Source organism: Cyclopterus lumpus, chromosome 3, assembly GCF_009769545.1.
Source record: "Cyclopterus lumpus isolate fCycLum1 chromosome 3, fCycLum1.pri, whole genome shotgun sequence".
Lineage (NCBI taxonomy): Eukaryota > Metazoa > Chordata > Actinopteri > Perciformes > Cyclopteridae > Cyclopterus > Cyclopterus lumpus.
In genome coordinates, this window is record NC_046968.1 from 12,030,105 (window position 1) to 12,057,495 (window position 27,391).

At 38.2% G+C, this 27,391-nt stretch overlaps 2 protein-coding genes across 6 annotated transcripts in view; one reads left to right on the forward strand and one right to left on the reverse strand.

Annotated features, from left to right (window-relative positions):
- Positions 1-600: 600 nt before the first annotated feature.
- Positions 601-26,895, reverse strand: kif18a (kinesin family member 18A). Its single transcript, XM_034562108.1, has 18 exons — positions 26,522-26,895; positions 25,116-25,458; positions 23,329-23,486; positions 22,594-22,698; positions 22,172-22,282; positions 21,684-21,881; positions 18,243-18,419; positions 18,041-18,115; positions 17,857-17,951; positions 14,605-14,767; positions 13,866-14,030; positions 12,787-12,908; positions 12,393-12,664; positions 10,614-10,670; positions 4,764-5,115; positions 1,863-1,955; positions 1,577-1,674; positions 601-1,373 (listed from the first exon to the last, which is right to left on the reverse strand). Exons 2-18 carry the CDS (start codon positions 25,426-25,428, stop codon positions 1,243-1,245), a joined length of 2,685 nt encoding a protein of 894 aa, XP_034417999.1. The 5' UTR covers positions 25,429-25,458; positions 26,522-26,895; the 3' UTR covers positions 601-1,242.
- Positions 26,753-27,391, forward strand: part of mettl15 (methyltransferase like 15) — a 44,644-nt gene continuing 44,005 nt past the window's right edge. For 2 of the 5 annotated variants that reach the window (XM_034562120.1, XM_034562146.1), the window contains exon 1: positions 26,817-27,008. The gene's annotated coding sequence lies outside the window, so the exon portion shown is untranslated. The other 3 variants (XM_034562138.1, XM_034562154.1, XM_034562129.1) reach the window with 2 other exon arrangements.

Below are 27,391 nucleotides of genomic sequence, written 5' to 3' on the forward strand. Positions count from 1 at the left end.
TGTATCAGTCGCTAACCACTTTATCAGCTAACTAATGTCTGTTACTCTGAGGTAACTACTTAAAAGATTTATCCATAACTTTTAAATATTTTGACTTCTCTGCTCGCTTGACAATTGATTTTATGCTCTATGCGATATGCTCTCAGGTATATTTTTTTTGCCTCTATATTAACTGAGCTACTTCCCCATCTTACCATATGAGCCACAGCGACCGCAGACATTTTGTTTATTTCAGAATTGTGAATCTTTTGGACATCGGTGTCTGAGTTTTTGGCAATGTGAATGTAGTCTGTCCTGCGTTTAACGTACACTCATCATCCTGAGGCCCCATGAGGCATGAGACAAATAGCATATCAATCACGACACTTGTGGTGTACCCTTTTTCCTAAAGGCATCTGAAACCGTTGCTTTTTCAATAGGAAGACACTAAGAAAGTTATCTTTGCGAGTTATGCTGTGAGTCATTCGCAGGTCAGTTAAATTTGTCGCCTCCTCTCAGCCTGGCCTACGTCACCCTTTTATCGTCAGAACATCTTGTAACCCAAACTTCATTGAAACCCAGAGTCAGACTCGACATCAATAACACAAACAAAGCAGATAATACATTTTGGAAAGGGATTTACTTATTGAAAAACAGCCACAGATTCTGTTACAAGCTGTTTTATTATGAAATATCTATAACCCAATGTCACTAACTGAAAAAGGATAAATAATACAGACAAATCAGTGTTTAGCGGTTTAGTATTTTTGCAACCATTCTTCCTTTTGAGGTAATCTATAATCAATCATTTAGAGAATAGTTCGAAATACATAACGTATGTTAAACACAGAACACCCAGAGTACATGTTTTCATTCTAGTTGTTAGTGTGAACATGAGTGTTTTAATAATATATATATATATATATATATATATATATATATATATATATATATATATATATATATATTCATATCTAAAAGAAGGCGTAGAAATAAAAAGAATTGCTCCCTAAACAATAATCTATACAAATGTTCGATACAATGTTTATTTACAAGTCAAGTAAAGTAAAATTCCAAAGCAGTGTGAGGCTCAATCGAAGACAACAACTAAATAGTGCAACTTGTTTTACATTTTCTTTTCTAGTGGAGAAACCTACACAATGGAACACAATTTTAAGTTTTGATAAAATATTTTTGACAGGATGAATACGGTTGGAAAAGGGGATGAGAGTCAAAATGGTGCGATTCAAACACAATGTTGCTTTACATCCGTTTGGCCACTCGTTTTAACTGCTGAGATGTTTTATGAAAAAAGGACTTAGATTTTTGAGGCTCAAGAAGATTCCCTTCAGAAACGCTCCTCACAACTCTTCGGGGCTTGTTCTCCTCTGAACCTGAAAACAGACACCAAAGAAAACAAGGAATAGTAGCAAGAATGAACACAATTACATAATGTGAAGAAATTAAAAAAACACGACTCGGTTCCAAACATAACACAGAAACTGTGTACAAAAAAACTGTGAAAAAACAAATAAATCTCATTACATTTTTATTGCAAAGTATCCATTCAGTTTCTTTTAACTGTGTTGTCACTTACCAGCAAAACGATGCACTCTGAGTGGTCTGCGGGCGACTGAGGGGTCCTTCTTTATGCGCTTTGGTGCAGAGACACTCTGTGTTAAATCTTCTGGGATGCTGGTGCAAGAAAAAAAAAGTTTAAAAAAGTAAATCAATCACATCAATAAATGGAGTCCATCATGATAATACTCAGAACTGGCTATGCATAGCCTCCATTACAAATATGCCAAAGCACTGTTTAATGCACTGGTATGAATTTAGATGATTTCCGTGAACACAAGAGGAAAGAGGCCGAGGCACATTACCAGATCATTTTACGCTTTCCTTGCGCAGCAGACGTCATGTCCATGTAGGTCGGCTTGGTTCGCCTCAATTCTTGTAAAGACGACATCTGTTGTCTACAACGCAGAGGCTCACGTTACCATGACATCTTTACATAAGGAACATTTCCCTTTGAATAGATCATCATTTATAATTAAGCTTGTGTTGTATTGCAAAAGCAACGTGTATACAAATCTAAAGTTTTCATATTTGATGCTTTGTTCCAATGCACCTGCATTCAGAAATTGGGATCTGCACATTTTGTGGTCGGTCGATAATATTTCCTCATGGCACCTCCAGTTACAAAATGAGCACATCCATGTTGGATGTTCCCCTTTTAGTTTTTAGCAGTTCCGTACATGCTGATGTGAGGTTTAAAGGTTCTCTTGCTACTCCGTGCAAAGTAGTATCACAGAGCCGGGTTTTTTGGTTATACACCTGAAATATGGACTGTGGTTCAGACAAGCTTAGAACATATACAATATTTTAATACGTAAATATCCCACTCGTACATGTTAAAGCTTTTACTCGTCTTTAAAGAGGCAGTTACCAAATAAATGAGAATGAATGTAAAGCTTTTTCTCCCTCTGGTGTCCCCGTCTCCTAAACCTGGCATCAACCCTGCCCAGAGAACTGCCACTCAGCCGCCTTACAGCTCCAGAAATCCCTTATGTACGGTTGCCAGAGCAGAACTAATGCACAGCGTTTCCTAAAGTTGCCTTCATCGTTCACACAGTTAGCACTGTCCCGACAAATATTTACAAAAGGTAATGCTTTTACTTGCTAACCAAATGGAATAGTTTCCCTTTGAGATCTGACCCTGTCTGTTGCAGGACAAGTCAGTAGCCAGGTGCTAAGAGCTCTCATAACGTCTGGATTAGCCCCGATCTGTACCATGTTGGGGAAAAAACAACTCCTTGTAATGTAGTATGAATGCGGGGTCGCACAGATGTTGCCAAGCGATTGCTATTTTCTCGATCGAGGTGATGCATTTAGATTTTTAGGTTTGTTAGTAACAAATAAAATAATACAGGATCAATGTGTTAATGTGTGAGCTCTTTGGCTTGGAGCATTACTCACTGACACTAACCCCGGCTGATGCTATGGCTGGACATGTTTCCTATCCTGTTTGCCCTTTCTGAGTCGACTTAAGCCTCTTGGCCCAATGTTCCAGTCTGGAAACTTGCTGCTGGTGAGAATTCGTATACTGTTTGCACTCTAGTCTTTGTCTTGTTTTGAATAAGGTTTGGGGGATTTATCACTTCTGAATAGTTTAGTTGCCATCCACACTGAGCGTCTTTGACACAGAATTCTTCAATTGCTATGAACATTTCAGTGGGCAGCCAGGGGGGCATGTTTCAGATATGTTTTAAACATTTTGTGGAACTGCTAGTTCCCTCTGAACCCATTTTTAAGAATGTTTTAATAACGATTTTTTTCTTAAAGCAATTTTCTGTTTATTGCAACTAACAATTTGATAATTAATGGTTTCGGGGAGTAATGTTTAATTCATAATGTGTGGTACAAGAACTTTCCGGGTTTAAAAAGGCATTAACGCTCAACAGACTTTGAATTATCATGCGTCTTCTTTTTTTTTTTTTAAGTTAAGCCATTTTAACAAGATGTGTGAAATAAGGAGTGTTTTCCCATCTGTACCAATTCCTTTAGAAACACCAAGAAAAAGAAGTGGGGATGTCCCTGATGTTTTAAACTCAAAAAGAAAATGAATTAATATTATTGTTAAAAGCTTAAATTAAATAATTTGAAGATTCCTGGTGAAGTGAGTAAATACTAATTTTCAATTCAAAGTCTTACCAGTTGTGACATAACGAATGAATTATGGAATTATCAACCGACTTAGTGAAATGTCTCAGTAGGAGTCTGCCAAATAAAAGTACACAGAAGTATCATGTTTTTTGTTCCATGGACATTTCCCCACAGTTATAGACGCAATCTGGAGTATTTCATTTAAACAAATGCATGTTAAGTTACTATCTATCGCCAAATAATGTAACACAATGGTAATTGACCCTATGAACAACTGATGACAGTATTGGGGTATTTGTAGTCTTACAAACTGCAGTTCAGATTGCAATTAATGTTAGGAACACTGGCTCAGAATTGAGACACGATTGATGGCATATGTCGTGTGGAAAAAGGGAATTTCTGCTGCCAAATACCTGCTCCATATATCATAGAGGTTCATTGTAATCATGCTAACAATGCTAACTTGTAAAGTTCTGCTTTAACAAAGCGGGGCAGCTAAAAATGCTCCCTGGTCATCACTTCATTGCTGATAAAAGCATGCTCAGATAAATTGTTTGGTGAACAGGAGGCAAGAAAGTGTGACAAATGTATCAAATGGTTTGATACATCATGGCAGCTGCTGCATATTTCCCTCCGAACGTGATTTATAAAAATGTATGTCCACAGTTAGATGGTGATGTTCCGTTTTGGTTTCTGCTGTTACAGTAGTATTTCATTTTTTTTTTAAGTGTCTCAGTTCCCATGAAGAGGAGCATTTTCTACATTTTCTTAACATTTTTGCTGTTCATGGGGAGAGAAGTCAACACCATTGTAGCAGAACATTTTGGAGGGACCACAGGAGTGCAGTAGGCGGTATGTGGGTGTATTGATACTTAAATGTGTTAAAAGGCTGCACCATATGGACTGCCAACACAACCGATATTCTGCATGTGTAGAGTCAAGAGAACAGTAGTCCACATTACAAGCCAGCCTAAAATATTATTTGTTATGATATCTAATTGACTTTCAGAAGAGAGAAAATATCTTCTGAAGTCATGTGAAGTGTCCAAAAAACCATATACACTGTTAAACATCCTCAAATCAAAAGAAAAGTGAAAGGATAAAGGATATTTTCTCACTTTTTAGTAGGATGGAGTAGTTGGCTGGGATCCGAGAAGTCCATTGACGTTGATGCTCGACAGGGACTACCGCTGCTAATTATAATGGTTGCATTACTTGCAGTTTGTTCATCATTGTCCACAACTTCAAATGTCATGTTGGGATCCATGGTGCTGGAGGAGGTCTGTGGCAGGGCCCAAACTGTTTTTTGTGATGGTTCTGGTGTGCACTGGAGTGGGAATATGCTCTCCTCAAACACTTGGGCCGTGGCAACGGTCTGGGGGCTTTGCAGTGGCAGTGACTCAGACAAATTTCTCCTGATTGGCATTCTGGGACGTGGTTCCAGTTTCACAACCGGCTGTTTTCCTTCACCTAAGAACAAAACAAAAAATGATTTACAGTTAATAGAAATTAAACAAAGCAGCAATAAAATGTATTCAACCTAACTGACGCTGCACATTCATTCACAACCTATGAAAGATGGACAGTCATAAAGGGAGTTTAACAAAAGCAGGGTAAAGGCCCTGAAAAAATATGTTTACTATTGGTGATGAACAGTTTGGGGTATTTCACATTAGGGATTTCTTCTGTACTCTTCCCGCTGGTTTGAAGTAGAAGGGGTCATGTCACATATGTTCATGCACCAATCAGGGTTGAGAAATATTTGAATCTAAACCTGATGGAAGTTGTGGGTTCCTTGCTTAAGCCCAGCTCGTCAATCAAACCGGTTTAAAACACACCCACAGTCACCTTGAAGCAGGTCAAATGTACTGTTAGAACTCTGTTTAAAGACTGTTAAAATATGTTTTTACAAACTTTAACTTAGTTACTCAAGAATATTTATTTTAAAGAAAAATACTTAATAGGTGAGAGTTTACAGGGGCTGTAACAGAAATGTTTCGGCACAATATATTTCATATATAATTATGAGATTGTCAAAAAGCAATGATTTGAACATTAGATGAGAATCAAATCGGACTGAGAACTCTCCAGTAGACTGAGAGGGGAAGAATGGCCCAATAAGCTGCTGTCTGTATCCCATATTCACTTTCTTTTATAATGTTGAGTTGTAGTGGATTTTATATACACGTGCACATGTAGATAAGAGAGGTTATGTTTTAAATTAATACATAAAGAAAGTTATAATTAATTTGAAGAATATTCTGAGGAATGTATTATAAAGCATAAGAGAGGATCACTGTTTTATTATTCTGTTTGTTAATGACAAATGTAATGATTCATTGTATGATGCATGAGAATGAATGGATGTTTTATTGTTTAGACAATAGTTAAAGGGATGCCGATTGAAACCTGAGATGTTGCTTTTATTCTGAAGGCAGGATAATAGGGTTTTATTCTGAAGGGACTGCGAATAAAACTAATTGTAAGACGCGAATTCGGGGTCTTACGCTGTGACGCTAGACAGAATCTGCTGGCTAAGTCAGGAGACTGTGGAAGCGGAACCACGTGAGCGCGTGTGTATGTATACTGATGACTCTTGTTTGTTATGATAAAAATAATGATTATTATATATCTCTGGCTTCGGAGCTTCTTCTTCCAAGGACCAGGTAGCTCGAGATTCTCTGAACTTTTACAATAACATATTACGAATGTTGCATGTGTTTGTGCTTGCTGGTCAGAATATTACATGACATGGTATGGCAGCAACATCACCATGTTACTTTGTGACTAACATGCTTGCTACAATTATCACCTCTGCAACTGACAGCATTTCAAGATGTCTTTGCAGATGCCAGCATCCGTAACAAGCCATCTTTGAAGTACATCAATACATTGTCACAGCTAAGGGCTTTGAAAGAGAAAGCATATCAAACCCTTTTACAAAGTAAGCATGGCAACACTAAAATACACCCCTCCCCAAATGATGCCATCCCCCATACTAAATCAGTGATAAGCGCTGAAGTGCCAGCCTTCGGCTAAACAGTGCAAATTAAAAAATGTCCCAACAGAGAAATGCGATGGATCATTCCCTTAAGTTGCATCAAAATGTGATCAGTAGTTTGGAGATATTATGCATAGCGCGAGGCATTTAAACATTAGTGTGCCCTCCCTGCACATATAAACGTTACAATGTCAGAATGGATCCGTGGAATGCATTATTATCCTAAAAAAGCACTGCATTTTATAAATAGACATGAACTCGTGGGTTTTACCTGCTAACACCCTTGGATCTTCTTTTTCAAACTGAGAAAAGCATGGTGCTCAAACACATGATGTTGAACTCTTTGAACTCTACTTTTGAAAGGAGAACATGTTGGTGCTGCTGCTGTAGGTCTAAAATAAATCATGCATGTATATTTTTTGGGTCATATATTACAAGGTACTCAGTTTGTTGCTGCCATGACGTTAAAATGTACCAACCCAGTGATTACCAAGGAACAATAAAGTCGTGATGAATGTGCCCATAAGCAGTGTGCTAATATTAGCTAGCACTTCTGTGACAACCAACGGCATTACTAGGAGTCAACACAGCAAATCTTTTTTTTGGTTAGACTATATTTTGACTTAAATATTGCAATTGCATTATTTTTTGTTTTGAGATATTGTGAGAATAAAAAAAGACTTCCCCAGAGTTGGCGCTAGTGTGCGATTGCGAAAATGACCCACATAAAACATAAAATGTCCCGTCACTACAACTTCTGCACTCAATAGTCCCCCCTTAAAATCAAGTGCATGATCAATGCTGTTAGCAGGCTTACTTTATTTTTAAACGTTATAAGTTGTATTAACATGTATTTTGTAAGTTAGCCAAGCAGCAAGAGGAGACTGCATTGCGGAGTGGTATTCTTTTGTTATTTGAAAAAGCTAGCGAGGATGGCGCCTGGCTATTTGCTGTTGAAAAAGAGGTTATTGATCTAGCTTTAGCCAACTGTAGACATCAACCACGCTTACTGTAGCTATAACAGTCGAGCACTGACAGAGAGACAACTCTAGTAGATGGTGAACAATATTTAGAATTCACTGACCAATAGCATAGAGATTGGTTGAATTTACCTTAATTAGTAGTAATTATTGCAAGAAAGCCGATTCCCAACAGGACTGATGTCATTCAAAGCTAAATACACTTAAATACCTTTAGATCAACATTGTCAATATACATGTTTAGCCCTGATGACAATGAACCCTGTGGTATGTTCGGCATTACTAATCTTAAACACTAAAACAGGAATACCAAATTGTATACAGAAATATGTATTAAAATACAAAATAATAGGAGAATTTGTATCGAGTAACTTTCCCCCCCACATCGTCTAGCTTCATTTAATAACGAGAGCAACAAAAACTTGCCCAAGTTGCAGAGCAGAATGAGGTTAAATCCTGCTGTATGCATCACATTATGGTCATGGCATTTCCTGCTGGTGTGTATGTAGTGGGGGTTAGGGAGGCGGCTAAAAAGGAAAAATGCCAGCACATAAAGTGAAAGCACTAAATGCAAAGGTGAATGACTAACTGAGACATTACCTTAAATATCAAAATGCAATATTTAGCAAATGTGAGTCAGACCTCAGACAGCACACCGAGTGAGGACATGATGACAAATAGCCCTTTTCTGTGGCAGAGGAGTTGTCCCCAGCAGTAAATGGCAGCAGAGCTCCTTCAATCACATATTTTTGGCTTGTAGGGGATTAATACATGCATGAGTTGCTATTTCTGGTGGAGGCTGCGCTGAATTAGGGTCGCCTGGTTGCTGCTGCCTGTTTTTTATAGTGCGCCTTTTCTGGTTGGTGGAGCAGGGGAGTTTACGTCTGTTGACGTTTTTTCCTGCCCTGCTGTGGATCTGCATTTTCATGAATGAAGCTCAAGAGGGATTGGGAGGGTTAGATGCTAGACAGACGGAGGAAAACATTTCAGGTTAGGAGGGAAAGAAAGGCAGAATGGAGGAAAAATCCAGACTCACAGACGTTTGAAGCAAAAGGGACAGCAACATACTGAGGAGGAAAAAATAGATAAGAGAAGTGAGAGGTAGAGGATTGAATGGAAGTATAAAAAGAACAACATAAAGGAGGCAGTGGTAGCTGAATGAAACATCATGAAGCTATTAATAAATGCATGTGTGGACATGTTTTAAATCAACACTGAATTGTGTTCAAAGTGATTACTTTTGTGTGATTTTCTATTATTAAGCAGTGCACAAAGAGTTAATGCTCTTTCAAAACCTCAACCTTCTCTAAACCAGTGGAATTTGATTGGCTTTGCAAACTGCAGGGTGGAGCTATTTCTCATAACATGCTGCAGTGACTGCCATCAAGAGCTGAGGAAGCAGTAAGGGACTGCCAAACAGCACCAGGATAAAATCAGAGAGGTTTGTCCGAATGCTATGAAAAAGCATTATTCATCAAAACATCAGCGTTATTTCAGATGTATATAATTTTGCCAATATTTGACCGAATAGAATAGCCGATAATGCTGCACAACATGTATGAAGCTGAACCTATTGTACATACAGTACATAGGCGTGTGTATAAACTACATTCATGCACAAGCGGTAGCTCTGAAATTAACATGGACATGGTGAGCTTGAGATTATAAGAACAGAGTTATGGTTTCATCAGAGAGATGAAACTGTAGACATATGATCTAAATTATGGGGACATAGTGATGCAAAGACACTTTTTAAAGGCTAAATAAATTACAATGATTGTACTTCATTGAATTGTATGGTAATTCATTATTATAAAGCATACAAAAGACATGGCTTCCAATGTCTGAACGGTTCCTTATTTCTAAACGTGCTTCTGTATGTAGGATGTAGATATTATTGACATAATGTCAACATACATCTTTTCGTGTTTGGTATATTGTATATTGTTGAATGCACATTGCAATAGTATTACATATACACAAGGAAGGTTGGAGATTATATCATTATATTAGTGGAAAGTAAAAAGTATTCTTGTTTCTCAGTTAAAGTTGAAAGTTTTTTATGCTAACATATTAAAGCTTACCATAGTGATACAATTAGAGTGTGTGGATGTGTTGACACATGTGGAAAGATGACGATAGATGTATTGGCAAAGAAAAGTTTAAATATGAGAAAATTAGAATGAATAACCAAATGGGGAGAAAAAACAACTATAAAACCACTGGCTTGATTTAGAGAGAAGGGTCAGACAGACAGGCGATACAGACTTTTATTCATAATAACTTGCAAGGAGATTTAATAGTAATAATTTTGTAGGACAAACTCCCAGGTGCTTTCATGTCTCATTTCCATTCAGGGGACTCTGGTCATCTGGCAGGAGTATTTTCTTTAAAAGTTACATTTCCCACAATAGGTTTCAATGAAATGTAGACCACCTGCAGTAAATATCATTACAGCCAATTTGAACTGCAATATTTCACAAAGGTTTTTGTGTTACATTTCCCCAAAGGTTCCATGTGTACAGTTTTCCCTCTATAAAACCGATTGTGAGTATTCACATCGTTTTATTATTCATGTTTTGGCCAAGACAGAATGTCTGCAGCGCAGCTATAAATCAAATTATATTACATGTCTGAGTTTTATTGTTTATTTTACTACTCCCAACAAGTACTTTTACTTCAAATGCTAAAAACATGTTCAGCAAATAAAAAGCAACACGGCAAAGTGGAAATTTAGGCTAACCCAAAACAACTGAACATTTATATCGCAGATTAAAAACACAACTTTATGGCGGGTTCGTTCTGCTTTAATAAAATGTAGCATCATCTCTTAAAGTGTGTTTGGGCAAGTGTGATGGATTGAGTGAAAGCTGACAAGGAGAGAAGTGAATTATTGAGGGGGAGGGGGGATTAACAGGCATGCAGGGGTTTTAGATTAATGACTACAGTATGTTAGCATGACGGGGGAGAGAGGAGAGTAGATTTACCTTTGGGTGATGGAGCAGCATTGCACAATGATGTTCTTTTCGTACGGCCCTCTGCACCTGAGAATTAAAAAAAATCATAAAGTGATTAAAGGAGACGCAACATCGACACATTACAACAACAACGTCGGAAAGCCCTAAGTGGTTTTATTTTATCACAAAATGTTATGTTGTTCCTAAATGTCGGAAAAGTACCATCTTACTTTTTTTGGAGTTTCAAACTCAGTCAAAAGAATTCAATGAACATTTTATGAAATGTTGCTTCCTGAAAAAGGTGAAACGCTTTCCGACACTTAAAAAAGAGCTACGATTGTACACATTTAATTCAATGACATTTTTTGTCAATCTGGCTATTGCACAATGTTCAGGAAAATCAAATCTCACACAAAAGCCCAAGCAATGTGCAATGTGGCCCGGATGTGAAGTCAGAAGAAACAGTTGTCATTTATAATGAAAGTCAACCTGGATTGTTGGGTCTTAAACAAACATGTTTTAATCTTTCAACCTTTAATCCATGATCCACAGGAGGCTGCAGCGAATAGCTTTATTCAGGAGTTGTAACTCTTTGTTCTACTGACAACTTTAATTGGAATTCCACAAAAACTGTTTCAACGAAGTACTGAATGCAACACAATTTGAAACGAGCCAGGAGTGGAACTGAGGGACAGGTGCAGAGTTTATCATACATTATCATAGTAATTGAGTATTGTTAGCCAACTTTGGTCCATTTCCCACTGTCTGTCTTATATGTCACCCGGTGCCACAGCTGCTAGGTCATACTGAGATGACAGTTAAAAAAGGGATTGTGTAATCTGGGCCTCATTGAACTACCTTAGAGGACACATGCCTGATATATTTAACACTTTCTTACATCTAGGTGTCGCATGTGTTTCTAATCTTAAATTTGAGGTCTGCCACATTTCAGAATCATCAAATGAAAAATGTATCTAAATCATAGCTCTCACACAGCTTTTTGTAGATTTTGCCTGCACGTTTTCATTTGAACTATGTGCAAAAAACGTTTTGCTCCAAATATACCATTAGTCTTAAAAGCAGCCTGTGCTCAATGGGATACTAATCATGTGTGTTTGGACTTTCAGCCACTTAAGTTGTAACCGGCATGTGCTCCTATGGGACATGACACTGAGGGGTGGGACGTTGTTTAAAGCGATTGCCACAAACTAACTGGGAGCAGCCTATTCAAAATACTCTGGTCCATATGATCGTTATATGATCCGGAACATAAAGCCTTTTGGTGGCAATGGCATCTGTTTTGTAGGAGCTTTGATAGACAGCATAGCAGTTTGCTCTCAGCTAAAGGAAAATCATTTTCTGTGTTTTCCAGTCAAGTAAACATATTTACATAAAATAGTATCTAAGATTCTGCATGGTCAGAGGGATGAATGGCCCATTTTATATATTTTTGGAGTGACTTTGTCGGGCATTATCTCAGTTTCTGTTAACATAACATGTAATGGACATGTTCCAAGTAGTTGTCTTCATTATAAGCAATCACTCTTTACGGCAGAAGTCATTATAAATTCAATACAAATGGTTTTGAGACTGTGCTGGGGCTGTGTGGAGGCCATTTTCACTTTTTTTAAACTTTCTAGACTAACCAACTCATTGATTAATCTAAACAAATAATTGTCATATTAATTGATAATGTAACTACTCATAATTTGCTCCACCATATTTTCCAACCTTCACTGGTGTCCATGTCAACATATGCTAAATAAACAACAGAAGAATAAACAGAATGATAAGAGTATGATGACTTACTGCAGGGACTACTCTGGTGGTAGAGCAGATGTGAGAAAGAGAGGACAGGTGCCAACTCGCTGCGGTCCACCTCATTCGTCTCCTGCTTTCCGATCCCTACACCTTTCAGCTGCTGCCCCACCCCTTCCTGGTCAGCCCAGACCACGCCTCTCTCCCTCAACACAAGGTGCTCTAAATCATGGTTCTCCATCTCGTCTGCGGCTGTGACCGACCCAGCCCCCCGCAACGTAGAGTAGTGCCGACTATAAGCTGGCAACAAGATGTTCACCATTCTGAGAAGCAATGGAAAAATATTATTGAGACATTTCTTCCAGGAAAAGAAACACGAGTGACCGTGAGATGAAGGGTAGTATCTTCGGCTGCACTGAATTGGTTCTTAGTAATGTCAACCTACTTCTGCATACGCTTGTTCTCCTGATCCTGCAGTGCAGTCAGCTCGACCATCTGCTTGATATGTTGTTTGAGGTCATTAACCTGCAGCTCCAGTCTGTGGCAATGTAGGCTCTTATCTAAAACCTGAACAACACAGATGAATTAGCATACACGATGAGGCAATAAGCAGTCGAACATAACGGCATATTGAATTAGCACCCTGGTGGGCAGAATTAAATGAAACAATAGGTTGTTAGGGGGCAGGATACGAGAGAGAAAATGCAAAGTTCTGTTTTCATCCATGTTTCTGCTCAGAGTAAGGGAGAGGAGGGGGAAAAAATAAAAGAACTCTGACGTAAAGAAACTACGAAACAACAGCAGAGAGAACATTTGACCGGTGGGTGCGTCATAGTTCTGGGTCAGTTCCTGGAAGAAAGGATAAAGAAGAAAAAAATAACATGGACATGGTTTTAGGTAACTGGCTGCTGTGTGAGGGATGAGTAAAGGGTATTGATTTATTCTCTTCAGTGATCCACGAGTGAGCCGGAGAAATAAAATGAGCACGGTTCTAATTACTAGGAGAACAGATGGGAAGAAAACAAAGACAGTCACGACACCAGTAGAGACACAGCCTACCTTCCAAAATAAACAAACAAAAAACACCAAGCAATGAGTTTTGAAGGCTGTAACCCACATTGCAAAGTTTCTCTCTTGTTTGTTTTCTGACATTAACTCAAAAGATTTCCTCCTGTCCGCAATTTATGCGATTTCATTAACTACTTTTATTCACTTTTTGCCTCTACCAATCTAATATCCAAAATCTGACAAGAATTCATGCACTCCATCACCAATGTCAGTGTCAAGTGCTGTTGGAATTCATATAAACATGGCTAGAAGTACTGTGGTTACACATTATAATCAAAGATATAGATGACGCTTAACATTGAAGCAATTATATTCGTTTTAAACCATGAAATAAAAACAATTAAACAAAACAAGTGTGAAATGTAAATACTTAAGTCACAACAAAACACATATTTGCCAGTCAATCACTCAGCTGTTTTTCAGCACCGTAAATGTGAGTTAATTAGATCGACTTACCTCTGAGGTTTGATCATTTGACTTCAGCAGCTTAATCTCGTTCTCGACACGATGAAGCAAGCCATCATTGTCCAGGAAACGTGTTTCTGTCTCATTCAAACGTTTGTGAATGTGTTGCTGCCGAGTGCGTAAACTGGCAATCTTCCGCTCGTGCTTACAAGTAGCCTATTAAAAGCGACAACAACAAAAGCCATTTAGGTGAGATCATGAATCGCCCATTGTTTGTGCAAGCATTAGTAGAACACACTATTAACTATGTGGTCTAAATAACAATAATTATAGCTGCTAACAACAATGTGTCACCAATCTACAGTCAAGTTATATTGATCAAGAAATATTAGGCATGTGTTGTTCATTGTTGAGAAGTTAATGTTAATTAATTCCTTGCAACTTACAACTATTGTAACTTTTAAATAATTGTTTTAGAATGCAGACTGATGATTCAGCACCACTCTCTGGCAAATGCCCCCGCAGTTTAGTTTGTATTGGATGACAGTTAACAATTCTGAAAAGTTTGGTACTAATAATTCTCTTTTTATACTTTCAATGGCATTTACAGCTGGGACTAACACCGGGACTCAAATGGCAAAGAGGAGCCAGGAGCAGCGACCCCCTCTTGTAGTGGTGTAAATGAGAGGCCAAGACAACTATAGAGAACAGAGAAGTGAAATGATGACTCAGCAGCTAATTTTCTGCGGGGATGATGGACACTGTGGATAGCAGCGTAAGCATCAGCTACCTTCTCAGTCTTTTCTTTGGCACAGAAACATTGGACCTGCAGGTTGTCCTCCTCAGTGTACCGCTGGCGCAGCTCATTCTCCTTCAGTTGTCTCTCCAGATCCAGCTGTTCTTTCCTGATTAGGGCCCGGCCCGAGAAGATTTGCTGCAGAGCTTCTGACACCCTGGAGAGAGAAAAAGAAAAGAAAGAAAGAGAGAGGAAAAAAAAAAAGGGGGGGGGGAGGGGGGGGAAAGAGAGAGAGAGATGTTCAACTGCAAGAATCTTTGCCCTGCATGAAAACATTTGAAAGTAACAACAGTGATTGTCAAACTTTTTTTTTAAAAAGTCCAAATAAGCTTCTGGTCCCAACTTCTTTGCAATTAAAGGAACATGTGATATATGCAAACTGAACTGGGATCTAGTTGAAGCTCTAGATAATATGAAAAGGTTAACAGCATCATTAATTAATTGCGGAGAATACCTCTATCACATATACTGTATATGTACATATATTTGTTATTTATGAATTGTCCCCTTAAAATGGATAAATAGGTCCACATATCTAGTGTAATAGAATTGATTACAATCACCTTGATAAACGGTGTCTTTGCACAACTGTAAGGCTCAGTTTTAGCTGCTACTGCCAGACAGGTGTTCATTGAAAATGTTTGAGGCTGTAGTGCTGTTTGAACTGTATTACATTGAAAGGTGTTTATTTTTGTCCACTCCGATTCAACTACATGGGACAGAATATTAGAAACACGCCTAATATAATTCAATCCAATAAAACATCGCCACCATCACAGGGATTCGAGCCAGATGATGTATGGCGCAAATTTATATTAATTGCTGTGCCAAGAGCTCTTAGAAAACACTATTTAACACACTAAATGCCATGAGATATTGAAATGTTTTATCAACACATTGAAAACAGTTTAAATACAGTAATACAGCTTATAATGATAATGTAAAAATATACCAATTCATTTCATAAATGCTTCCATGGCTAATACAGGTATTCTCCACTATTAATTAATGATGATATTAACCTTTTCATATAATCTAGAGCTTCAACTAGATGCCAGTTCTGTTCGGTGTGAGCCAGAAAGATATTCTTAGCTGTATGATGTACATATGTATTCTTGGAACAGAGTTGCGGTGATATCACGATTGGATGCGAGTGGCTGTCTGGTTGAGTTAAAGCAGTAGGAGAGACAGGAGAGGCATGCAGGTAAATAAGACTGGAGAGCTGTCGCTGAAATGTGACTGCACTCTTCAATGTAACTCCAGTGACGTAGGAGACGTCGTGGCCTTGCTAGACTGCTGAATTTTTAATAGTGCGAGAAGCGTGCAGCCTCTATTCAGAACCTCTCACTGTGCGAGTTGTGAATTCTGATGCCAGTGAATGAAATGTGTGGGAGTGAGACTCATTCAGCTTTTCCATGTCCCCCGCCCCCAACCCAAATACCCCAACAGATGCCACTATGTGCCTTAAAAGTTAAATCGATTGGATGTGGTTAATCTGAATTATGTAAAAGAAATCAATGTGTATATATTATTTGAATAAAAAGAAACGTTCTGCACAGCTGCAGCTGTCAAATTAAAACTCCACATTTAAATAAAAGATAGTTAAGCTAATGTGGATTACTATATAAAACACAGAGGTACCAACTGTATATTTAGGGCAGGTCCAAAATGAAAGGAAGTTGATTGAAAAGCAGCAGTACTCAGTCCTATATGTTTTTAAATGGGTCATCATGTTTTAATGAAAGACAAATAACATGTAAGGATAGAAATAGCAACAATTTACATAACAAAAAAAGATAGAATAATGGTTTCTTTACCATGATTTTGTCTCTAACACTGTATTAATTACCGTCACACTGTTTATCAATATTTTAGTATCTGGCTGCTCTCTGCAGGTCCATTGACTACAGTGTAGGTTAGGGATGGATGTGCAAAATTCAAAAAAGACTTCCTCTATACGAATATTGTTATGTTGCAGGGCTCAAATTCTTACTCAAAACAATAACACTAAAACATAAATACACATTATAAAAAATGATAAGAAAGACATGTAAATGTTTCTCCATGAAACAGTATTAGTTGCCTTTGAAAGAGATTGGTAAAGAGGGACATTAGATTGTTATGAAGATGCACTGTTTTGCAGGAGGTTCAAGTGGCCATTTCGTGGCATAGCATTTCATAGAAGCAACACAAACAAGTTGTTTAGCAGAAGTGGCATTGGATCACCAATTCTGAAAAATGTGTTTCCAATGCTCTCTGGGTAGGTCAGCTGTCAAAAACACCCCTAATACATTGTGTTGTGAGTGTGTGTGCAAGGCAGCACAAACAAATAAATAAACAGCAGCTGGCATTTTCAACTAATGATATCCACACCGACACTGTGAGTTACCGATAAAAGAGAGTAGAGGTGCACCTCTACTCTCTTTTATCGGTAACTCACAGTGTCGGTGTGGATATCATTAGTAAGAAACAGTTGCTTTGCTTTTCTTTCTATTTTAGAAACAAGTGCACCTCAACTTGATAGTGCGGCTTCTGGTAGAAAACTACATTTGAACTTTGGGATTTTGTTTTTAAAAGTCAAAGGGTGAAGGTACGCTATCGAAACACAACCAAAGTTTTCAGCCACAACAATGTTTTAGTTTCTCTCCAGAATAATAAATGTATTAACAGAACATTACACGTCACCATATATATTTTTAGGTGCAGCCTAAGAGCAGAGAGCATCTCACACCTCCAAATCTGAAGTCACTACACCCAGCGAGAGACAAAAGGTCAGAGATTGGAGACGAACCACTGCTCCTTTACATTGAAAGGAGACAATTGAAGTGGTTGGAGTGTCCGTTTAGGATGCTCTATGGACGCCTCCCTGTAAAGCTATTTAAGGCACGTCTAAATGAGAGGAGACCCTGAGGCAGCCATTATATATCCCATTTGGCCTGGAAATGCCTTGTGAACCTCAAGGAAGAGTTGGAGAAAGTGGGCAATGAGAGGAGATTTTACTTCATCCAACTAAAGGCTACTTTGCCTTTATTGCATCATAAATGACAATAAATAAATAAAAGATTGAAAGAATATAAGTCAATTGTACAACCTCGACCATTGCGACTAATTTCCTATTACACTGCCTGCATTCAGTGTCTGTATTCCAATTAAAATGTCTACAATAACAGAGTTTATTAAACATAAAGAAACAACCTCTGATATGTCTCAGATTACAATCTGAATCACACTTACGTAGATGCTTACCTTTTGAACTCCTGTTTCTGAGTTGAGATCATGTTTGAAGCCCCTTGCACCGTGTTCTTCTCATATTCATTCAGTTTTTTCTTCAACTGTAGAATCTTTAGAGAACAGAAATTGAACCACTGATTAAGGGGACTTCTAAAATGAGAAGGAAATGGCGCATGGCAGTGTTGCGGTTTCATATTACCTCTTGCTGTTGCTTCTCACATATCACTGCATACTGGCCAATGTGGCTGTCCAGGCTTACAACATTACTTTTCAGCTGAAAGGTAAAGGAAGAGAGAAAAAGTGTATGATTAAAGATAAATTCATACATCCATAGCTCAAGTATCACATCAGTTATATAACAACTGACAATTATAAAACAATACAATAAATGTAATACTAACCGAGGACTTAATCTCCTTAGCCCTGTTGGCATACTTCAGTGTGTTGTGGGTGTCATCGTATAACTTGGAAGAGGGGCTAATATTGGCAATCATAACCGTCCTGCAGTTGCCTCCCAAGGAGTCTTTAAGTAGCCGCGTCAGCTTGCTGTCCCTGTACGGTATATGAGTTTTCTTACTCTAAGACAAAACACAGAAAAAGATAACATTAGCACATGGAAATAAGACCATTTCTTATGTTTTGGTTGACAAAGGGTGTACACAAACAAGCAGCTCAAAGAAATTCTAAAAATTCAAAAACAAAAAGAAACTGTGTTTCTATTGAGTTTACTTATACATCAAATGTAAGTTTGAAAATTTCAACCATGAAACAAATCAGAAACAAAGAAAATGTGTGCTATTGCTGTGGTATGCAGAAGAGCACAAATGTGGGGAGAGCCTCAATATGCATTCTCCATCTGGACAAGCTCAACTATAGAAGCTTAGTCATATTACACTATTTGGTGGGGACCAATAAACCTAACGGGTAGCCAAATTTACTATGGATTGTTCCCTTTAGGGTTAAAACCAGGAACAGCCATTCACAATACTGGTCTGGAGTCTTTCCGCAGCTGGTCTGTGAACCCAGCTCAGTCTTTAATAATGGCACTAGATAGACTACAGCTGCTTAGGTGAGTCACAATCTCGTGGGCACTGGGATTGCAGAAAGTCACATTAAAGTTAAGTAACAAAGGAGTGTAAAATAATCTCTTTTGGGGTTAGCAGCTGTGCCTGCACTTCTACCTGGAAAAAAACAAAATCCTACATCTGGATTCAGACCTTAGTTATAGTTGATGTCAAGTCCAGGGAGTTCCAGGATAGCGGTGCAAATTTGGAAAATATCCTTTTTAATAAGAACATCAGGCATCCAAACCCATTCTTTCAGCAAAGTAGGCATCTCAAAGTTAACTAAATGTTTTGTTTAACTATTAGTTTGGTCAATCGTGTTGAATCTGTCACAGGTTTAATGTAAAATGTCCACGTGCAAATTACAGGTGAATAAGAGGTGGGAAACCACCTTGACAAAGAAGCGCTGGCTTCAAAGGGAACCCAGTGACAAGGGTCCATGTCTGATTAAAATCACCGTGTGGTGCTTTGTTACTTCTACTCTCCACGGTCACTCATATTGTTTTTCAACACAACAGACCACATAATACAAAATTCAAGTGCCAATGTCTTTTTGTTGCCTGCACACATTTGAACGCAGGTTGGAAATGCTACTTGTTAACCAAGGTTGAGAATGATTCCATAGATACTTTCCAAGATAATCTGTCTCATGTACAACTATAGGTATTGAAATAATTTCGGCATGTTACCAACTGTGGCTTTAACAATATTACAAAGCTCCTGATGTCTCAAAATGTTGACAATCACACTTCAGTATTCTTCAAAAAGCTTTCTTGCCATACAAGATTGGCATAATAAAATGTATCCGGTTTGGACAAGATTTTCAGAAAGCCCCTTTTTGTTGGAGGGAAACACTGGCCTTGTGTGGATGGATGGCCAACATGGAGAGAAAGGATGCTGCATCAAATGTATCTGCATTGCTTTGGACATCGCCTAAGGCAAACAACTTACAACAAAAACCTCTGTGCAGCATAGCATGAGGATGACATACTGAACAGCTCCAACAGAAGTAGCGGACATTCTTCTTCTACTCAAACGAATGGCATGTCAGCCCAGACACAAGTGGGGACATTCTTTTCTGTAAGCAATGGCCACAACATGAATTCCTTGTCTACCAACAGTAAACACTGCAGCACCAATGATCATGGGGACAAGGTGGGGAAGGAGAGGGGATTTGTGGTGGGTGTTGTAAGTTGACCGGATCAAACTATGTCCATGACGGCAACACTCAAGAATGGTGAGCAGGGTATAAAACCAAGCGGACACAGTTTTAATACAAGAATTAAGCAACCTGTTGAAGAAGGATCACATTTCAACATGGACGCGGTACATTTGCACAGCACTTCCTGTATGCATGTGGCCTGCTTGTGCCTCATCCCTTGAGACTGGTGTGTAAAATGAGACGACTGCTTGGCAGGTTAATGTATGCAACTGGAATGAAATAATACCCAAATACTCAGTTGACTTGTCACTTCCCAGGCTGTACATGGAGGCTTGTTCTTAACTTTATATATCTATAACCATAATAATCTTAGAAAGATAATGCAAAATGGCCATATGCAGATAAAAAGGTTGACCATATCCAAGCATAAAAACAGTACTAAATACAAAACATAGTTGAAGCATATTCACTGTAGTTGTACACTATTATTTACAAATCTATATGTGTCGTGACTGACATTCTTTGTCAGATTGTCTGTAAACGTGGTATCAACATGTAGTTGGTGATAGAGTGAATAGCTAACAATGTCACAACTAAAATATATAATTTTTTCAATACAGACTACTAGCTATAATTAAACTATATACACCAGCAAATTGTCTTTTGTTTTTCTCTTTTAAAATCTTGAACGTTATTATTTGTGTTAAATCTTTGTGTGTATTTGATTACCTTTATTGGTTTAAACTGTAGAATATTGCTTGATTCTACGTTGTTTTTTTTTTGCACTGTGGAACATTATTTCAAAGGTTTCTAAATAAATCATCATTCTAATTTTTGTTCGGCAGTGATTCACAAAATAGCATTTCATTTGTTTTACGAAGCTAACCAAACACTTTGTTCAGTTTCTACAGTCTGACAGATGCTGCTGTGCACAGCCGTCTTTGCTAACCAGGAGGTGTCTTCTGTGCATCTAAAAGTGTTACAAAACCAGGCACACAACAATGTTTGAACGTTCACTCCTTTGTGAACAAATCACTAATCTTAACCTCACGCTGTCAATGAGACATCTGACAGACTGGTCCCAGCAAACTGACAATCTTAAACACTTAAATATTTAAAAAGAGACCACATTTTCCAGTTTCTCTTTCCCCCGGATATCTGTATTTCTAGATAGCGAGTCAAAATGTTGTGTCCAAAACAATTAAGGGTGTCTAGAAACAAGTGGGCCCTATGCTACTGGGGCAAAATGTTAACGTACAACCTCTGACTACGATATGAGCATTCATTAGACTCAATGCAAATAATAATAATAATAATAATAATAATAATAAACACCCTTTATAAACAAAATGAATAGGTATTGAAATGATTAATTTCATCATTGAGATTTCTTATTTTATTTCCCTTATTTTGCATGAGGCCACTTAAATGCATGAAAAGAAATTAACATGCAGCTTGTGTGTGCAATGCACGCAAAATCTGGGAACGAACCTTTTGCTCTGTTTCTTCACATTGCTTTGCTTATCGAACAAAGTTGTTTTCATTGAGTTGTAACGGTATCTTTTTGCAACACTCTGTATGTTATCTACAGTATATGAAGGGGAATATAAACTCACCTTTGGGTCAGCAAGTGCATTGATAACGTTTCCTAGGGCAAGAAGTGAGCGATTGATGTTAGCGCCTTCCCGCAGTCGTGCACCTTTGGCGTTGGTGGCGCTGGCTCTCTCTGAGCCGGCCAAATCAATCAGGCTCATTTTGGCAACGCAGACATTAGGATTGAGACTGGCGGTTTTGTCTTGCTGTCTCAAATGTATCTGAAGAAAACACAAAACTGTAAGTTCAACACTATCCAGAAGCAAATGGTGGTGCAATGTTAGATGTTTGTAGTGAAACAAGATACTTCAAACACTACTTATCTTATAAAATAAAGATATCTGTAACTGCGCACTTGAAATTGGGGAGTGGGAACAGTTTGCAGTTCAGCATTTGTGTTTATGTTTCTTCTTTTGCTAATTATTGTTTTTTTATTATCTTATTCTAGGTTTTGACATCATGCTACATCCTAATTGTGCCTTAGGATTTCAATAACACTGGATGGAAATACCTGAAATACAGCATGGGACCGGGAAGAGGTGGCATTCATGTCAGTAGGGTGCTGGGTCCTGTTGCGATTGCCAGAATCCAAAGCCTCAAGAATGTGCTCTGCAGATTTGGGCTGTATAGGAAAAACAAAGAAAATACAAAGATGTTGTGTGACCTAATAAAAGGGCCCCATTTGGAAATCCCCACAGCAACAGAACAGTGAGGATGCCCAACATTAAATAGAACGTCATCTACTTTTGTACAACCTCTACAGCGTTGGAAAATATGATTTTCTAATTAAAAACACGGCATGTATTGCAAAAGCAACTGAGGAAAACATAAATAGGTTATAATAAATAGACTGTGCAATGACACTAATATTTATCTTTAATACACTCTAAGATGCTATGGGGGAGTCTATATGATAAGTTTGATGCTACTGACCAGATGCAGTGTGAGGCCCTGGACAACCACTCCTTTAGAGCTGTCCTCTCTGACGGCAAGAGGGCCGACATTAGCCAACAAGTCTTTGATCTGTTCATTGTAAACCTGTAAACAAACAACAAAAATAACTGAAAACAGCTGCATTCCCAACAAAACCACCCAAAGGGGTCAGTCAAGACAGAAATGCATGATTTAGTTAAACTTTAAAAAGGAATACTTTACCCACAAAATTACTATTTGTATACCAATTACTCACCACGTTTTGAATTATTTTTTAAATAAATTTGTTTTCTCGACTCCAAAGTGGAACAAAGAAAAATATTTATGAAATAAAGTAAATGGGATCCGCTTTTAACAACAGTAAGAAATATATTTTAAAAACTGTTGAGAAACAAAGTTGTGTATTATAATCCAAGTTTAAATTATCCAGTTACATGCTCCGTACTTTTCAAATACATAAATTTACACTGAAACATTAAAATAGAAAACATTTCTGACTCATCCGGATTTCAATTAATCTTTCTTTTAACATGGAAGCATGCAAGATAAACAAAGAAAAGTTCTGAAATTCTAAAAGAATTGAAGGTAACACAGGGTGATAAATAGATATACAAATGGTCATTTAGTGGGTGAAGTAAGGCTATTTAGTCTAAGTTTGAGAATCACTTTGACACAAAATAAGAAGGTTCTGCACTGATACGGAGAACAAAAAGAACAAAACAAACAAATAATCACCTCAAGATATGAGAATGCCACAGTAAACTCCTTCTCTTCCTTGGCATCATCCATGCGTTTGAACAGCTCTGTCATGGTGCGGTACATGACTCCAGGCTCATTTTGCGAGCCTAACATAGTATGCGTCTTGCCTGCTCCAGTAGCACCGTAGGCAAACACTGCAATTGAAAGACACATTTTAATAAAGTAAAACATGTAGATAAAAAAAACACTTATTGCAACAATAGCAACTACAACATCAAACTTACTTTGGACAGAGTGTAACCATAAATCGTAATAGGAAAAATGTAAGTGTCTAACATATTAGATCTACAAATGAAGTCCAGCATAGCTATGCTTATTGTGAAACGCCTGGTGAGCCTAACTGATTAAAAACGATGATGTTCGAATCAGCCTATATTTAAAAGTGGGCTTATAGTATGTCACAACACCAACTAAAAGACATGCTCTAAACGTGTTAGAATTCTACATCCAGTATACACTGAGTAGCCAGTTTATTGGGTACACTAATGCAGTGCAATACACACATTTTACAATAAATGCTACTTTCACTAGGATTAGAATATTTAGTTTTTGTGGAAACTGTTTTAGCGAGGAGTTGCTTCAACTGTATGATCATTTTGGAAGCTGCAGTTTGTGGTGACATTGAATTGTATTGCTGGACGGAAAAGTGTTTCTGTTATTTCAACCACCTCATTTGTATCAATGAGGTTAGTCTTAATAACCGGAAACACTTATCTGTATAAGTTCAACAGCACCACAAACTACAACCCACAAAAAGTACAGTTGAATCAAGACCTCTTCAACAAAAACTGAGCCTTATAACATTCATGAAGGTAGGATTTACTGCAGGACGGCTGTATTAAACTACATTAGTTATAGCTAATGTGTACCTAATAAACTGCTAACAGAGTGAAAATTGTTCAGCAGGATCAAGAGTTTTTGCTGCTCTCGGCATCTTTCAGTGGATCAATGATGACTCTCTAAAGCCAAATTTGTTTCAGGTTCCGTTTACAGCAGGTACACTAGCTGTCAAAATTTCCCATTTGTGCTGATTTAAAAACAGTGTTGTGAGCTAGTGACCAGCAAGTGAACCTTTGAGCAGACAAAGTAAATTAACAGCAGCCAGCAGTTTCAATTAATGATACAGCAGCATGAGTCAGCGATCCACGCTGAAAAAAAAATTCTAATTGAAAACCCAGCTCTTACTTGTGTGGCTCATAACCGCATTTTAACTTAAGTATTTGGTCAGCCTGGGGTTGAAGATTGAAAAATCAAAAAAGTTTACTGCCATTGCAGATTAGCTCCTTTTATTAAAGAGCCCCTGGGGGGGTCATGGAGGGACTTGTTTTTCTCCTGAACTACTCTTGACCTCCCTCACAATGAATATTATGTTCCCTTACTTTAAGTTTTGCATTACGTGAACTACTGTTTTCTTGAATTCCTGTGGTTTATTTGTAACACATCAGTCATATCTGATAGAAGGTGCGCAGGTTCTAAACCTTGTGTGCCGTAACATGCTTTCTTGGGTAATGTTAATAAAAGCAGTAAAGCGCAGTCACAATATAGCTACCATAGCCATATCCATAACACCTTTGATATAAACACATCCACAGCTTCAATAATAATAGCCAGGCAGAGCAGTGGTTGTATATAATCAGTACTACGCCTCTCAAAAGGAGTATTTAGCAATAAAAAGCTAATATTAAGTGGACATAATTTATCTTTTCTATAGACCAACACACTATCTGTTCCTGTACATATAGTTTCTACATATTATGCGTTACCTGTGGAGTTAAATCCATTCATCACACCGTCCAACACTCCTTTAGTGGTGCTCTCAAAGATGTCATCTTGGGTAGAGTTCTCACCGAAGACATGGTCAAAAACAAACTTAAGGTCTTTGTTAGCCTTTTTGTTGATATTGTTTCGTATTCTTCTTGACCCAAAACATGATGTATCCTCTTCCTTGGGGTCAAATATGAGCATGTGGTTGTCAACAACCTGAACCACATTTCGACAGTTTTCACGCTTCTCCCTCTCGCTAATTGGCCTCACTCGAACAACCACCTTCACGTGGCTGCACACGTCACTTGCCATGTTGGTCTTTCTGCAGTGACTTAAGCGTTGCTGCAAAATATGAAACAAAAAGGTTACCTATATTTTCCACATTGTAAATCCAAATCATCAGTGTAATTTATAACAATATGCTCGATAAATCATAGAAATGTTGACAGACTGTGGACAGAAGACAGCAGGCGATGGAATTTTACTTTGTGTCATGTCGAGGGTCTGAGGATAGAGGGTCTCATATGCTGTATAGATTGTAAAGCATTCGAGTCAAATTTGTGATCTTGGTCAATATAAATAACATAACATTACCCTATGCTAGTTAAACCATGGATGTCCTGTATGGGAGATCAGAACAGCCTTGCAATAAATAATAATATAATGAAGACCATAACATTTAGTTAAACATGTTTCAGAGAGGTCTTGATTCAAATTCATGGTAATTTTGGAGGCCGTAGTTTTTGCAGTACTGTTGATTTGTATTGCTTTATACTGGTGTTCATTTCATAAAATTTAATAGGATCTAATATGTGGCCCATCTTCATTGATATAGCTTTAAATAGGGTTGGCATATGATGCATGTATGTTAAGTGCTGTTGTATAAATACACTGGTTTTAGCCAGGCGTACCAAATAATCGGGCAACGGAGTGTATACATGTGCAAAAGCAAACTGGTGTTACTGGCATTATCTTTATGCACACTTTCATCTCTACCATTGCACAGAGAACACCAATGATTCTTATGCTCTGTTGATACATCTTACAATGAAACTGGTGGACTAACGTTGCAATAGCTAAGTGGCAGTTAAGACGGTAGATTGAGAGTCACGGAACAACAACATAATAACAACACATTCAACCCTTGCCTAATGGATAATATGATTACCAACGTTACTCTCCAGCTACAAAAGGTCGCGCTCGTGTTTTACTGTTGGCTAAGTGATACTTAGATGTTAGCAGCAATGTTTTAAATCAAGCACACATTAAAGCAATATAATGAAAAGCCGACCTGAAAACGTAAACTCGGCTAACGCTTGCTAGCTATAATAGCCAACATCAATCGCACAACTTCCACCAGTGAGTTAGCGTTGCTTCCTTTGTGTTCCACCGCATTATGTCTTACCTTTTGTCATTAACGGTTATCTCTCATTTCCTGCAAACACGTGTTTTCCCCTTTCCTGGCAGTAAATAAGGAGCTCGTATTGTATAACAAATTCACTAGGGAACCTTGGACATAGCTAGATAGCTGGTCTTAGCTAGCACGACTAGCGCCAATATTTAAAAAAACAAGCCCTCTTCCTCTGTCGCAGCAGATTGGTCGCGCGTCTCCGGTCATTGGGCGGATCGTGGTGACGCGCCGGACATGCTGCGACAGCGGAAGGTGGAGCTACGCTCTGTTCCACTACGGTAAGCTACTGTATACCTTTCAGAGGTGTAGAAACGTTTCTCCGTCCCAGCTCACCTTAGTCAACCATTTGTGAATGTAGCTGAATGTCCGGTTGCGACATTCTCCATCCGGGAATTTGATCGACCGTTTCTGTAGGTAGTCGCGCGTGGGAACCCAACATGGTGGCCTAGCAACAACATTCTATGCATCGCTCCATCGTCAGGTATAAAAAGCTTAGCCACTGACGATGTAGCTTTAATAACGGTACAGCTACTGCACGCTCCTGATGATGAGTTGCATAACCCCACTTATATCACCTCCAAACACACCTTTAACCCTGTAGTTGAGGTGAGGGTGTGCACGTGAACTTTTTTTGTTAGCTCTGGTGTTTGGAGCAAGGTGACTAGTTGGCTAACGTCAACCTGCTTCATACATGCATTGCTTATTTTTGTGGTACAACAACATGGCAACATACACTGGAATCCACGCGTCTGGTGTAATGAGACATAGCTAGCAGCTCCCAACTAACTTAACTTAACTTAACTTAACTTAACTTAACTTAACTGTTGCTCAGACTGCCGTAAAGTAGCTCACGCTCGTGTGACC

Excerpts from the sequence above, each read along its gene's own strand:
- kif18a (XM_034562108.1), bottom strand. The coding sequence starts at position 25,428 with ATGGCAAGTGACGTGTGCAGCCACGTGAAGGTGGTTGTTCGAGTGAGG. Across the intron at positions 17,952-18,040 it reads GTGAGAAGCAACAGCAAGAG|ATTCTACAGTTGAAGAAAAA; the intron begins GTAATATGAAAC and ends TGTTCTCTAAAG. Across the intron at positions 12,909-13,865 it reads CAAATGATCAAACCTCAGAG|GTTTTAGATAAGAGCCTACA; the intron begins GTAAGTCGATCT and ends TGTGTTGTTCAG.